The following is a 12,753-nucleotide window of genomic DNA, read 5'->3' as shown; positions in this document are numbered from 1 at the left end:
AAATTTCCTCACAAGCTCTTAATACAGCAGTGGCAAGAAAGGAAGGAAAGGAAATGTATTGCCACAGGTGTCACCATCTGCTCCACTGATGGTCTGAAAGGGAAACTTTGTTTTGGAGCTTCATTAGCCCATTCCACTCCTCGCTTTCTGAAATTTAGCATTCTGTTATTCACTGGGCTTTGATAAACTTCAGTGCCAAACCAGAAAATTAGAAACCAGAAAATAAGTGAAGTGCACTGGAGGTTTCTGAAGGTATAAAGAGGAAGTACGTACCAAATTCCCATTGCTCTTCCCATGGGAGCTCTGACTAAAGTGCTTTCAGCGGGTCTACCTTTTTTTTTTTACCTCAAATAAAATGAAACTAGATTGTTTTGTGTCCCTGTGACAAAACAACCTACCTCAAAAAACTGTGTCTTCAGTGCACCTCTCTAGAGCCTAAGCTATCACTCCTGGTCTGTGGCAAAACACATTGAAAGCTCATTAGTTAAAGGTATGGAGTCCAGTTTGATCACAACCTATGTAGCAACTACAGTTCTAAATAGCAAACTTAGTGTGCCTGTGAATGTGGCCAGAATTAATTACAACAAGGCATTCAGATGGAGTGGACCTGAGTCTATTGGTGTAGTCATCTCTATCACATTTTCCATCAATTCTCCAAATTCCATCAAGTTCAAATTCTGGTCAGGCTTCTAGCCCTGAAGCCTCACTAATCCAGCATAGCAATGACTCAGCTGCTTCCTTAGGGCCAGCTTTGAAGAAAAAATAAGACAAAAAAGCCCTTTCAAGACCTAGCAACAGAGTTCCTTGGAGTCAGAGTTTGCAGCTGAGGAAGAACTGCTCCCCACATTCATGCATTTGGTGCTGTACAGAGGGACACATTTTTACAGCAAGTGCACAGTCTCTTATAACGTACCATAAATCACAGAATCATAGATGCCCTCCTGCCTGCAGGCCAGAAGGTGGAGGGCATTTTTTTTTATACAGACTGGGTGCACATTATTTTATGGGAATATTGGCACTGCAACGTATATATGTCCAGGGGAGGGGGAGAGTGGGGGGGGGGTGAGGTGAGCAGGAGTGCTTTTCTTTGTCTTTGCTGAGTGTGGCTCCTACACTAAAAGCCCATTCCAATTTCGGAGTCAAAGAAGCTGAGAAAAATTAACAAGATTAAATAGTGTCTGTCTGGTTTAGACACCATAAAAAAAAAAAAAAAAACAAAACACCAAAAACAACAACAACAACAACAACAAAACCAAAAAAAAAAAAACCAAAAAAAAAACAAAACCATGATCTTTACAGAGAGTAATGAAGAAAAAGGAACAGAGTTGAAGAGGCATTTTGTGGAATAAAAACTGTTGCCATAAAGATTTAACTGAAACCCATAAAAAAACTCCCCTTCAGCATGTAAAAAAGGTAAGCAAATTGGAATAGAAGTTAAGCCAGTATAATATTAAACTGATTAAAGATAATAGATGCTACCAAAATGCTTGTGCCAGTATAGAGTTTTCTGAGTCTTTCATCTTAGATAGTGTATTTTACAGAACCACAGAATCACTGGTAAGGTTGGAAGAGACCACAGTGGGTCATCTGGCCCAACCTTCTTGCTCAAGGAGTCTCATCCTAGAGCTCATTGCACAGCATTGCATCCAAACAGTCCTGGAATACCTTCAGTGAGGGAGACTCCACAGCCACTCTGGGCAATCTGCTCCAGTCCATGGTCACCTGCACAGTAAAGAAGTTCTTCCCCATATTCAGGTGGAACTTCCCATACTTCACTTTCTGCCTGGCACCATCAAGATGAGCCTGGCTCTGTCCTCTTGACCTCTTCTCTTCAGATACTTATAGAAACTGATGAGGTCCCCTCTCTGCCATCTCTTCTTGAGGCTGAACTGGCCCAGTTGTCCCAGCCTCTTATTGTAAGAGAGATGTTCCAGTCCCTTCATCATCTTTGTTGCCCTCCGCTGGACCTGCTCTGGGAGCTTCATGTCTCTCTTGTACACAGGAGTCCAGAACAGGACACAGCATTCCAGATGTGGCCTCAGCAGAGCTGAATAGAGGAGCAGGATAACCTCCCTTGACCTGCTGGCAATGACATTTTCTAATGTACCTATTTTTGTTTTTTTCCTATAAAAACAAATATATAATAAAATGTAACACCTGTCCTACAGCAAGAGACTCTCAATTCTCCAAGGAAAATGAATTTTGGCAAAATACTCTTCAGTTTTACAGTCCTTACTCACCTCAGGGAAAATTTGGCAACATTTAGCCCTATTCCCTAAGAATAGGGAGAAGAATAAGAATTTTATGTTCATTCACATAAAAAACCAAGCTGGACAAGTTTGCCAACCAAGACATTACCTTCAGAGAAAACAGGGCTCTTTTATTTAAAATCCACATGAGAAAATAGTTGTAGAGAGTTCAGTTTCATCATCTCTCTCTCTGTTCTCATAGCAACCCTGATAATCTGGGCATGAATCCAGAGCTGGGAATTGAATTTACGCTTTACAGATTGCCTGAACCACAAACCTACATTGCTTCCTTCCAGGCAGGTTTGTGCATCATTATGTTCCCATTCCCTAGAGCTGGGCAGGCAAAAACCTCAGATGTGCCCACACCAGCGCATGGAGGTGTCTGCTGGGAAAACTCTCCTGGGAAACTGTTCCTCTTCTACCTGCTGAGAACAGAACCATGCCAGGACTGGCAGGAAGCACAGAAGTCACTGTCTAGCCCTTCCCTCTAAGTCTCTGGGAGTCTGCACAGATTGAGCACAAGGGCAGGATCAGGCATCATGGAACTTCTCACCTCCAGTGTGCAGGGACTATTTCTTCCAGCATGACTCATGGCAACAATGCTCTGCAGACCTGAAGAGGTTTTCCCTGCACTGGCTGGACCCAGTAAGAACTGAAGGCTCATCTCTCCTGAAATCATTGAGCAAGTTGGAAACACAATGTGCAGTGTCCAAACCACAGAACGGCAATAATCACTGACCAAGGGCATCAACCAAGGAGCAAAGGAAGATTTTGCATTTCTTTCTCAGAGGTTCACATGAAATCTTTTTGAAAGATAGATTCTCTTTAACATCAGCCAGTGTGCTGCAGAGAGAACTATTTTCTCATGGAACATACAGAGTACATTGCAGGAGAGGAGTGATGTGAAGAAGGGAGTTGAAATGGAGGGATGGTTGAAGTTGAAGCAGTGCTGGGGATTTGGGACTTGAGGTGGGACTCACATGGTGGGAGACTCCAAAGAGACATCATGGAATTCAGACACGCATGCAGCTACAACTCCACCACAGATGACTTAGGTCCCTAGCTAGGAAAAAGCCAGAGGGAATGTGACTTCCTGAGAGCTGTCAGCCATGGCTGGCAGCAGCAAACTCAAAAAGAAAAAACATTGTGGGGCAATGGAAACCATGGAGGGGCTGCAACTAGAAAGGTAATGTTCTGTGAAAGTTCCCTGGGCTCACACGTATTTACCTGAGAGGAAAATGGGCAATGTTCAGTACAGTATTTTAGCCACATCTATTCCCTCAGCATCAGAAATACAGGCAAGATCTCACCACATGGTTTTTGGGAATTACACTGGGAGAGTCCAAAGGAGCTGAAACAGGGTAATGATCCCCAGTCTCCAGGAATGGGCTGTACCTTACCAATAACAATACCCAATGAAATCACAGCAGAGAGAAACCTGATAATAAAGGAATGATTTGTGGAGGTGAGGAGGCAACGTTGGAGGTTGGTTTAGATCAAACTCTGAATGCAGTTCAGTAGGTAGGGCAACTGCCTGAAACCATGACCTGAAGGATTTGCATCAAGATAATTGTGAAATTATGTGATTTCCTCTAATCTCTTCAGTTATGGTTCCCAACTTTTTGCAGCTCCCTTTCTATTCACATACATTTCTTTCCATTGTCTTTCCCCTTCCCTTTTCATGAATTCTGAATAGGATATTCTGTTTCCAAGAAAATCTCCCAGCCTTCCAACCCAGAACTATATTTACCTAAAAGCTGAAAATCTCACAGCTAAACAACACTAAACACAGCTTTAAGGAGAGAATTTCTCAAGCATGGGCAGAGTTTCAGTGACTTTTAATCATGTTGACATTGATATAAAAAAATTAAACTTTCAGGTGCCAGAAAATATGCCACATGAAATTCTAATAATTTTAAGATATACAAGACAAGTGTTAAAAAACTTGTTTACATTTATAGCTTTCAGCATTTAAAAAGCCATTTCTAAGAAGTGCAAATAAGTAGTGTTACTGCAGAAGAGTTTTACAAAATATTTTTATGGTTGAAAGAACATTTTAAGCAATATAGTCTGTATTATTTTCTGATTTCCTACAACAATTGTTTTTGTTTATTGGCATTAATTTAATCTAAATATATTTATTCAGCCAGTTGATCATATCCTGTCTTCCTTCCTCGATAAAAGGTTTATCTTGAGGATTGATATCTTCTCTTTTGCGATGCACAAACCCATGTGTCTGTCCAGGGTAAATTTTAACTTTATAATCAACTTTACAGTTCTGTTTAAGCTTCTGCTCCAGCAAGGTGACCTGTAACACAGAACATTCTAAGTACAAAGTTAACACATTCTGTAATTACATTCCCAAAAACTGTCCTCATTTTTACTTTTCTGAAAGACAGACGATTTATCCTTGCCACTGTTTTCTCTTCCACTAATCTTATACCTAAATGCATTTCTGTTACTGCACTTGCTTTATTTAACTAGGCTTTTTTTTCCCCAGTAAAATACCAGCATGTGACCGTATAAAATGAAAAAAAATATTACCTGGATTACTATTAATGCCTGTAAAGGTAAAAAACTTCTGCTCAGCATCATGAGAAGGTTATCATGTAGTGAACACTCTATGAGTTGCTGCTGATAGCCCTCACATAAAAAAATTGGGGCAGGAGTTTGAATTAATTTTAAGTTGAGGGAGGAGGGGCAGAGACAAAATCAGCAGTTCAAAGTGGCTGGAATTTTTGCTAGGAAAGTTAAAGCCAACATCACTCAATAAAAACGTTTTTCTCTTTGATCCCCTTGGCAGATAGTCATCCTTCTCCAATCATTCTCCACTCAGGCTCCAGAGAAAGGCTATTGACAGAGTGACAGAAAGGAGAATTTCTGTAGGACAGTGGAAAAAGGAAAAGGATAGCCACAGGATCTTTTTAATTCTCCTGCAACAAGTGATTCCATTGGAACAGGCAGATTTTATGGACCATTGGTATGACTAAAAAGGGTCTCCTATCTTAAACTTGTCAGAAGGCTTTCTTTGCATTCTTGCTCTTTTCCGAGGAACTCATGAAAATCACCCAAATTTTCAAACAGGAACAGAAAATGCTTTTAGTGTAATGGTAATTTTTTTTGGGGAATAAACAGCATAAATTTATGTAGAAGAACTGTAAGAATTAGTGGAAGAGAAAGAAAAGTGCAAATTAGATTTCTACTTTGTGTTCAATAAAAACCAAATTACAAAACAAGCGTGAAGAAAGCATTAAAAAGACAAATATCTGTGATGAGGAGCTCACCTGCTCCAATGGAATAATGTCATCCTTCTCACCAAAAATGAAGAAAGTAGGATGCAGCAAACTGTGTTTGTCCTCAAAACGCCTGATCACTCCTAAGGAAGAAGAAAACATACATACAAGAAGCTATGCTACCTAAAGTAGCTAAAACACTGCAGAATCTATACAGGTAGAGACATTTTCATCAGTTACAGCTGATCATTTTGTAATGGAATTTAACACACTTTGCTTAAAAGTCCCTTTTGTTGTGGAATGTTTGCAAAGTCATTAAAGATAACATCAGTTGTGTGAAAAAACAACTGAGACCAGTTCTGTGGGAAAAATCAGGGAAAAAGTGTTACACTTGCCCCATTTTTGTGGATTGTTTTGAGTGACTGCTTCTGACCACTGTCAGAAGCAGAGTTCTATGACAGATGGACACTTTGGAACTGCTCACCTCTGGCTTGGGAACACCATTTTTAAGATAATTATCAATACTGATAATTCCACATACATGGCTACAATTTCAGTGTATGTATATTTACACTGATATGATTTCACAACAAATTCACATTATAATTTTGACTATTCAAATACATTTGAATAAAAGTTGCAGTAGAACTAACCAGCTGCCACCCTGGCTACTCTTTTCATTCCTGAGATTATTACAACAAAAAAGTAAAATATTAGCAAGTAACACTGTTGAATTGACTCAACTGATCAGCATATCATTGCAGCAAAACAATCCCAATGATCTTTCTGGAAAAACACTTCAATTTGCTTTCACTTCTAATCAATATAAGTTAGTCTGGGTTCTGTAGAAGTACAGAGGTCAAGAAGAAAAATATCAAAGGCAGTATAAATGCATTGAGTAATGTGTGAGAGTACAGGGTTAAAGCAGAGAGTTAAAAATGGTTCCTATTAGTAACGAGGGACAACTGTCTAAAAGATGTGGAAGATGTGCCTAGAAGCCCTTTTGTCATCACCAGCCAAGAGGAACCTCAGCTACAGTGAGGCCATGGCATTTGGCACTATGTTCACAGGTGCTATCCGGGTCATGCCACTCTTTAAGTACATAGATCTTGCTGGGTACACTTGAGTGTAAAAATGTGAGTGTGCAAAATCAAATCACTTACAGATTATTTATAATAAAATGACCTTGTTTCACTAGAAGTCACAGAGAATTTTGTTACAGCAATAGCCCTACAGAATTGCTTCCTGCACTGCTATTCTGCTCAGAATGCAGCAGGTATTTCAGGCTTACCATAGAGGGACACTCCGGTCTTTAAATGGGGATTTTTCAGCATCAGATGTTGCACTGCTGCTCCACCCCAGCAAAAACCAATGACACCAATCTTCTTCGCACCACATTGGTCCTTTAGATACTTGAGGACGACATCAACTTCTCTGAGACATGCAAATGAAAGTGAATTAAGGCTCTAGCCTGTTTCTCTGGCCTCTTTGGTGGCTGCTGCTGAAAGTCCGGGTGGGCATCAGCCTGCTTCTGGGACAAAGTGACTGTTTTTGCATCAGTCCTGGTTTTTCTCTTTCCCTTACTTATCAATTTGTCTTTATCTCAACCCATGAGTTTTCGTGCTTTGTTTCCCTTATTCTCTCCCCTGTTCCTCTCGTGGGAGCAACTGAGTGGTAGTCCAGGTTGTTGGCTGCTGGTTGGGGTCAACCCACAACACTACTTTACTATTACGCATTTCTAAAATACAAGACAAACTCCAGGGGAGAAGACAAAGGAGAAAATCAGTCTTCCTAGACCATTGTTACTAGGACATGAGGTGATTTTATGAACAGCATTCCAATTAATTTCACAAATAGCAGCAGTTATAGAAAGGAACACAAATAAAACTTTGAGACCCACAGCCAGTCAAGAGCATCCTGTTATCACAAATGTGACTTACATTCAAAACATCTCTCACAAGGATGACAAATACTTTATAAAATTGCAGAAGCAAATTTCCAATTATTTTTTCTAAATTAGCAGTTACTTTATGCAATCAAGCTATGTGTCAGATAAAAATGGGAAAAATACAGAAAAGTGGAAAAGCAGTATGCTTTGAACTAGCTGTGATCTGATGGGGAGCAGAAGAAATGTTCCCTCATTACACAGTGTTTGCATTTGCACCCTATCTGAAATCTATTGAATTTGTGCCTTCCTGAGGGATCCAAGTGGCCGGAGTGAGCTGCATTTTCTAGCCTTTGCTGGTTCTTTCCTTTCCATTCATTCATTTTGCTTCTACTTTCTGTACAGACAAACACTGGGAACTTTTATGCTTCAAATGTCTACTTTTATCTGTAAAGCATATAACCATGAGCTTGTCCCATGAACTGCACGAACTTTCTATGTGTGGACATCCAGCTATATTTGACCCACTAATAATTTAGGATCTAATTTTACACTTTTACTGAGGCAAAAATTCCTATGAAATACAGATGTCCCTTTGGTGGACGAGGAACAATGGCTATACTTGTCTATTTTGCCGGCATCTCGTGTTTTCACCCAGTCATCAAAAGATGCCCAGTCGTTAGAAGGTTTCCAAGCTTCTTGTCCCACAAAAAAATCTGGGCAGATGGCTCTGCAAGAAAAATGAAAATATTTTATGTCCATGAAATAATACTGGAAAAGTATTAAAGGGAAGGCCATACATACTACACAACAAATGTTTTGCTGAATACATAGTACTTAACCCACACCAAAGCATTATACCAACAACCCTCAATAATTTTCTATATGTAATAAGATTTAGTGTAATTTCCAGTTACATTTAACCCTGTTAAATTTCATTACTTAATTTGAAAATTAATATTAAATTTATTAATAAATTAATGATTATTAATAAATAATTTATTAAAATAATAATTTATTAATAAATTTTATAAAGTAATTGATAAATACTTAACTGTAACTGAAAATCCTTGGTGGTTTCCTACAAAACTTAAAAAAAAAATCCAAAACCAAACCAAATAAACCACAATTTACATGGTACGTATGTTTAGCCTGGAAGGAACACTAACCCAGTAATATAGGAAAAAGGACACTCAATATGCTTTTCACATATTTGAGAATTTGTTTCTCTATTTGGCACAAGCTAGTACACCTTCCCTTCATAGAAAGATCTTCAGCTTCTTTGGAATTTTTACCATAACAGCCAAGCTGCACAGAGGAAGGGAAGAAACAGGCTGCTACAGGCTCATGAAGGATGAAAGATGCAGAATAAGAAAATTTTCTGTTTCTCCCCTCTTCTTCTGTGGTTACCTACTAACTCATTATGGTAAGACTACTCAATTATTTTAGACTTCTTTCACTGCTTTACCAGAAAGCTCCTTGGAGAAAGGGGTAAAGAAAGACTGTGAAATTATTTGTGCTTGTATAGTTTATACAAAAAAAGGAAACAATTGGTTCAACAAACTTTCTTATTAAAAAGACACTTTGAATACAGCAGTATTTCTTACATGTATCCATTAGTTGTTAGCATATCAGCTATGTATCTGGTGTTTGGGAGCTGCCATCCAAATATGTCGTGAATCACAATCACAGCTTTGTCAGTGCTGGCAGAAGGTTTGCAGACGTATGCCTTGATGTGCCCAACTTCAACCTCCTGCCCACGGCCTCCATAGTCAAACCTGTCTCCAATATCACACGGGCAGGGCCTCGATTCATTGGCCATGTGTGATACTAAGGAAGAAAAAATATTCAGTAGTGAATACCAAAGGATGCCACACTGAAAAACGTCAGAAGCCAGCAGTATCATCAGCTATTGAATTTTTTAATCATTACAGTAATAGGATGAACATGCTCATTACTGTTTGAGCTAAAATGCAGCATTAGTCAATAAGCCCATTGGGTTATTTAACATAAATAAGTTTATTGTTAGAGTTTCTTATGTTATAAAGTCTTCAGCAGGGACCTGGTACATGCTAGGATTTCCATGCCCTACAGTGAATAGTACAATAAAAATAAAGTTATGAGCAAGCAACAAGGCAACCGTCACAAACTATTTACATAGCGATGAAGCCAGTCCTTCCACTCTTCATCATGTGTATTTCCTGTCAGGAATGCATAGCTTTCTTCAGTAGACAGTAAAGGCTTAATACAAGACTCAGCATTTTGAAAGAAAAAAAAAAATCAACAGCTACTGTGCAGAAAGATATAATTACACATAGATTAAGCGTTATATTTTCATCCAGGGACTTAAAATACTACATAACTGAAATTTTCAGTGTCAATAAATCCTTTTTCTAAACAGCTTTAGCCTCAGAGCAGACTTTTGAAGAAGGATACTTAAGAAAGATGCAAAAAAAAAATGTACCAGCACAAGTCAGAATATAAAATTGTATTTCTTTAATATTAAATAAAGAGTGCATTAAAACCCCAAGATAGGAAAAAAAGAAAACCAAATATAAAAAAAACCAAAATCTTAAAACTGAGCCAAATCTTTTATCAAGAAGGTAAGAGTAGGGTATGGTTAATTTTTTCCAAAGTATTGCTTAAATGAAAATAAACAAGTAATTCACAAAGGTCAAAAAGTACAAGCAGAATCTAACACACCTTTATGTAGGTGCTTGGACTCAAGTTAATGATTTTATGCCATCAAGCTTAGGTTAACCAACTGAATAACTCCTGAATAACTCCTGTGAATATTCACACAGCATCTACAAATTATTCAATAACATGGAAAAAATTTAGATAAAGCTTTGCCTAAGCTCTCTACAGATAAATCATGTGTATTACTATAGAAACTTTGCTAGTAAAGAAACAAGGATCTTCAAACTTGACTGTGTCAAAAACACAGAGAGAAACAGTAAAAAGCAGATTACTGAAGTGTCCCTGGACAAGTGGGACTTAAAGATTTGTGTCAGTAAAGTTTTACGGAAGCCAATGAACAATGTGGCAGCCAGAAAATTTAGACAGAATTCTAGAGGCCAACAAATTCTGGATTTGCAGACTTTAAAATTCAGAATCTCCCAAGCAGTATCACCAGGGCTGGACTGCAGATACAAGGAGATTTCATTTCGCAGATCAGTTCAGATCAGCTGAAGACAAGCTGTGTCACATTTGAAAGCTTTATTATCTCTGGGCACACATCTAAACTAATATTCTACCTTTTCTTTTTTAAATAAGACGCACCCATAAGTGTCCTTTTTTCTCTACGTGTTGTGGTGTCACATATAGGACTTCTAATTTAGAATAAGTTTACCAGGAAAAAATGAATGAATAAATGAGAATATAAGGCAAAATACAGTGCAAATATATAATAGGAGGAAGTTCATAACTAATTTTCCATTCACAAACTGTTTCCTTCTGATTAGACTAAATCAGAAAATATAACAAAACCAGGGATTAAATATTAAAGAAACTTATATTTCATAACTCCAGAAACACAAATACAATGCCCTTACAGGTATAGCCTCAAAGGCTTTAATTGAAAACATTCCATACTATCTGATAAAATGTAAAGCAACACATAGAACATGAAATATTTAAGGATATAGATATATTCACTGATGAAAATATCTCCAGATGCAAGACTGTGAGGGATAGCATTGGCTAATATGGTTTATAAGGCATATAGACTTCCAAGCTCTGTAGCATAGGCAAGACACTTCAGTGCTTCTGCATCTGCTGTATTACATACAAACAGCATCTCTTTCCATTCCTAAGATGCTACTGAAACATTGCTTAAAAATTAATTTCCCCCTCTTACATTTATCAGAGCTATTATGTTAGGAGGATCTGAAAACCTACAGCCTTGGTGTACCACCATTTCCACCTGCAAACACTTGAGAATTTACTGGAACACCAAAGAAGAATTAATTTTCAGATACTTAAATCTACAGCTAGTAAAAATATAAAGATATTGTTGTGTGGCACCATCACTTTCAACACACTCTCCTGAATCTTCCTCCTCAGAGGTCTTCCCCACCTCTGGAGGGAAAATAACAGGTTTCTGAACCATCATCTCAAAAAAAAAAAAAGGAAGAAAGTAACCCCCAATTGCATTTAAATGAAGGGGACTGCATTTAAAGGAAAGGGAAGAAAGTAACCCCCAATTGCAATTTAATGCACTCTGCCTGCAAATAAAATGAAAGTCTCCCGAACATGCTGAGTCACACCTCGCAAGCGCTTGTTCTACGTTTCTGAGGGAAAAAAAAAAAAAGCCACGACTTTTTAAAAAACCCAAACAAACCCACACGTACCTATAGCGCTGTAGGTGTGCGAGACAGCAAAAGCAGGACGCGGGAGCTCAGCGTGGCTGAACTGGATCCCCAAACACAGCGCTAAATCCCAAAACGAAAGGGGCGAGCGCAGGGATCAGGTTCCTTTAAAAGAGAGTTCCATAAGGCCCTGCCTTTATCCGTGCGCCTCGCCGAGTGACGAAGGGCGCTCTTTTTAAAGCTGGTCATTTCGCTGCCGCCGTGGGTGGGGTGTGCTGCCCTAGCTGAGTACCAAGCTTCTTTTGAACTTACGCGAAATGGTATTCACCCCCGGAGGGCTTTTTCTTTTCGTTTTGAAAACATGTTGATTTAGCTGAACAATCCACCTAGAAAAAAACCTTTTTTTTTTTTTTTTAAGGGTATTTCTTTGTTTTTAAAGGTTGAGGTCGAACACCAACTTTTAAACACTACATTGGCAAAATTAATTCCTGAAACTATTTATCCCTGGGTAGAAGACATATTTAAAGTCATCAGCAGAGTGAGGTAGGGAAGTAGAAATATCATTTCAAAGCTCTACACTAGACAAAGCTTATACACTACAGGAAAAATATTTTCTCTTCAGAATGAAAATAAGTAGCATGTGAGAAAGTAATAGATTTCTAGATTGCAGTATCTCCAAGCTAATCAGTAAGTGTTTAAAATACAGACATTTTTATCCTATCACAGGATATTTTATACATTGTTTTTCATTTTAAGTCTCTGGCTGACCCTTGTATCCTTCCCATTCTCCCAATTTTCTTTTTATGGGATTATTAGGATTATTTCGTAAAGACCTTTAGCTAAATATATTAGCAATCAAAAATTCCCTTTTTCCTCAGAGGTGCATCTATGAACTAGACTAAATGCAAGCTAGTCTAACACACTTTTGTCTTACAGTTTAGTCCTCATATGTAAGGTGTTTGCTCATAACTTCATTAGTGCTCTTTGTTTGCAATTCCTAAAATAAAGTTAAACAAATGAAAAAAAAGCCTATCCAAGAGTTCTAGAGCAAAGTCATAAGGCTCAAACCCCAATCC

At 38.3% G+C, this 12,753-nt stretch overlaps 1 protein-coding gene across 1 annotated transcript; it reads right to left on the bottom strand.

Moving 5' to 3' along the window:
- Positions 1–4,070: 4,070 nt before the first annotated feature.
- LOC128818273 (carboxymethylenebutenolidase homolog) lies at positions 4,071–11,898 on the bottom strand. The gene is made up of 6 exons (XM_053997477.1): positions 11,720–11,898; positions 8,975–9,197; positions 7,990–8,097; positions 6,774–6,916; positions 5,534–5,625; positions 4,071–4,557 (listed from the first exon to the last, which is right to left on the bottom strand). The coding sequence occupies exons 2-6, from the start codon at positions 9,187–9,189 to the stop codon at positions 4,378–4,380; spliced, it is 738 nt and encodes a 245-aa protein (XP_053853452.1). The 5' UTR covers positions 9,190–9,197; positions 11,720–11,898; the 3' UTR covers positions 4,071–4,377.
- Positions 11,899–12,753: the final 855 nt, after the last annotated feature.

This window comes from Vidua macroura, chromosome 1 (assembly GCF_024509145.1).
Source record: "Vidua macroura isolate BioBank_ID:100142 chromosome 1, ASM2450914v1, whole genome shotgun sequence".
Taxonomy (NCBI): domain Eukaryota; kingdom Metazoa; phylum Chordata; class Aves; order Passeriformes; family Viduidae; genus Vidua; species Vidua macroura.
Note: the sequence above shows the minus strand (reverse complement) of the source record. Positions and strands in the feature narration are given on the sequence as shown.

Coding starts and splice junctions, on each gene's coding strand:
- LOC128818273 (XM_053997477.1), bottom strand. CDS start 9,189: ATGGCCAATGAATCGAGGCCCTGCCCGTGTGATATTGGAGACAGGTTT. Junction 8,098..8,974: donor CTAACAACTAATGGATACAT/GTAAGAAATACT, acceptor TTTTTCTTGCAG/AGCCATCTGCCCAGATTTTT. Junction 5,626..6,773: donor GACCGGAGTGTCCCTCTATG/GTAAGCCTGAAA, acceptor CTTCTTCCTTAG/GAGTGATCAGGCGTTTTGAG.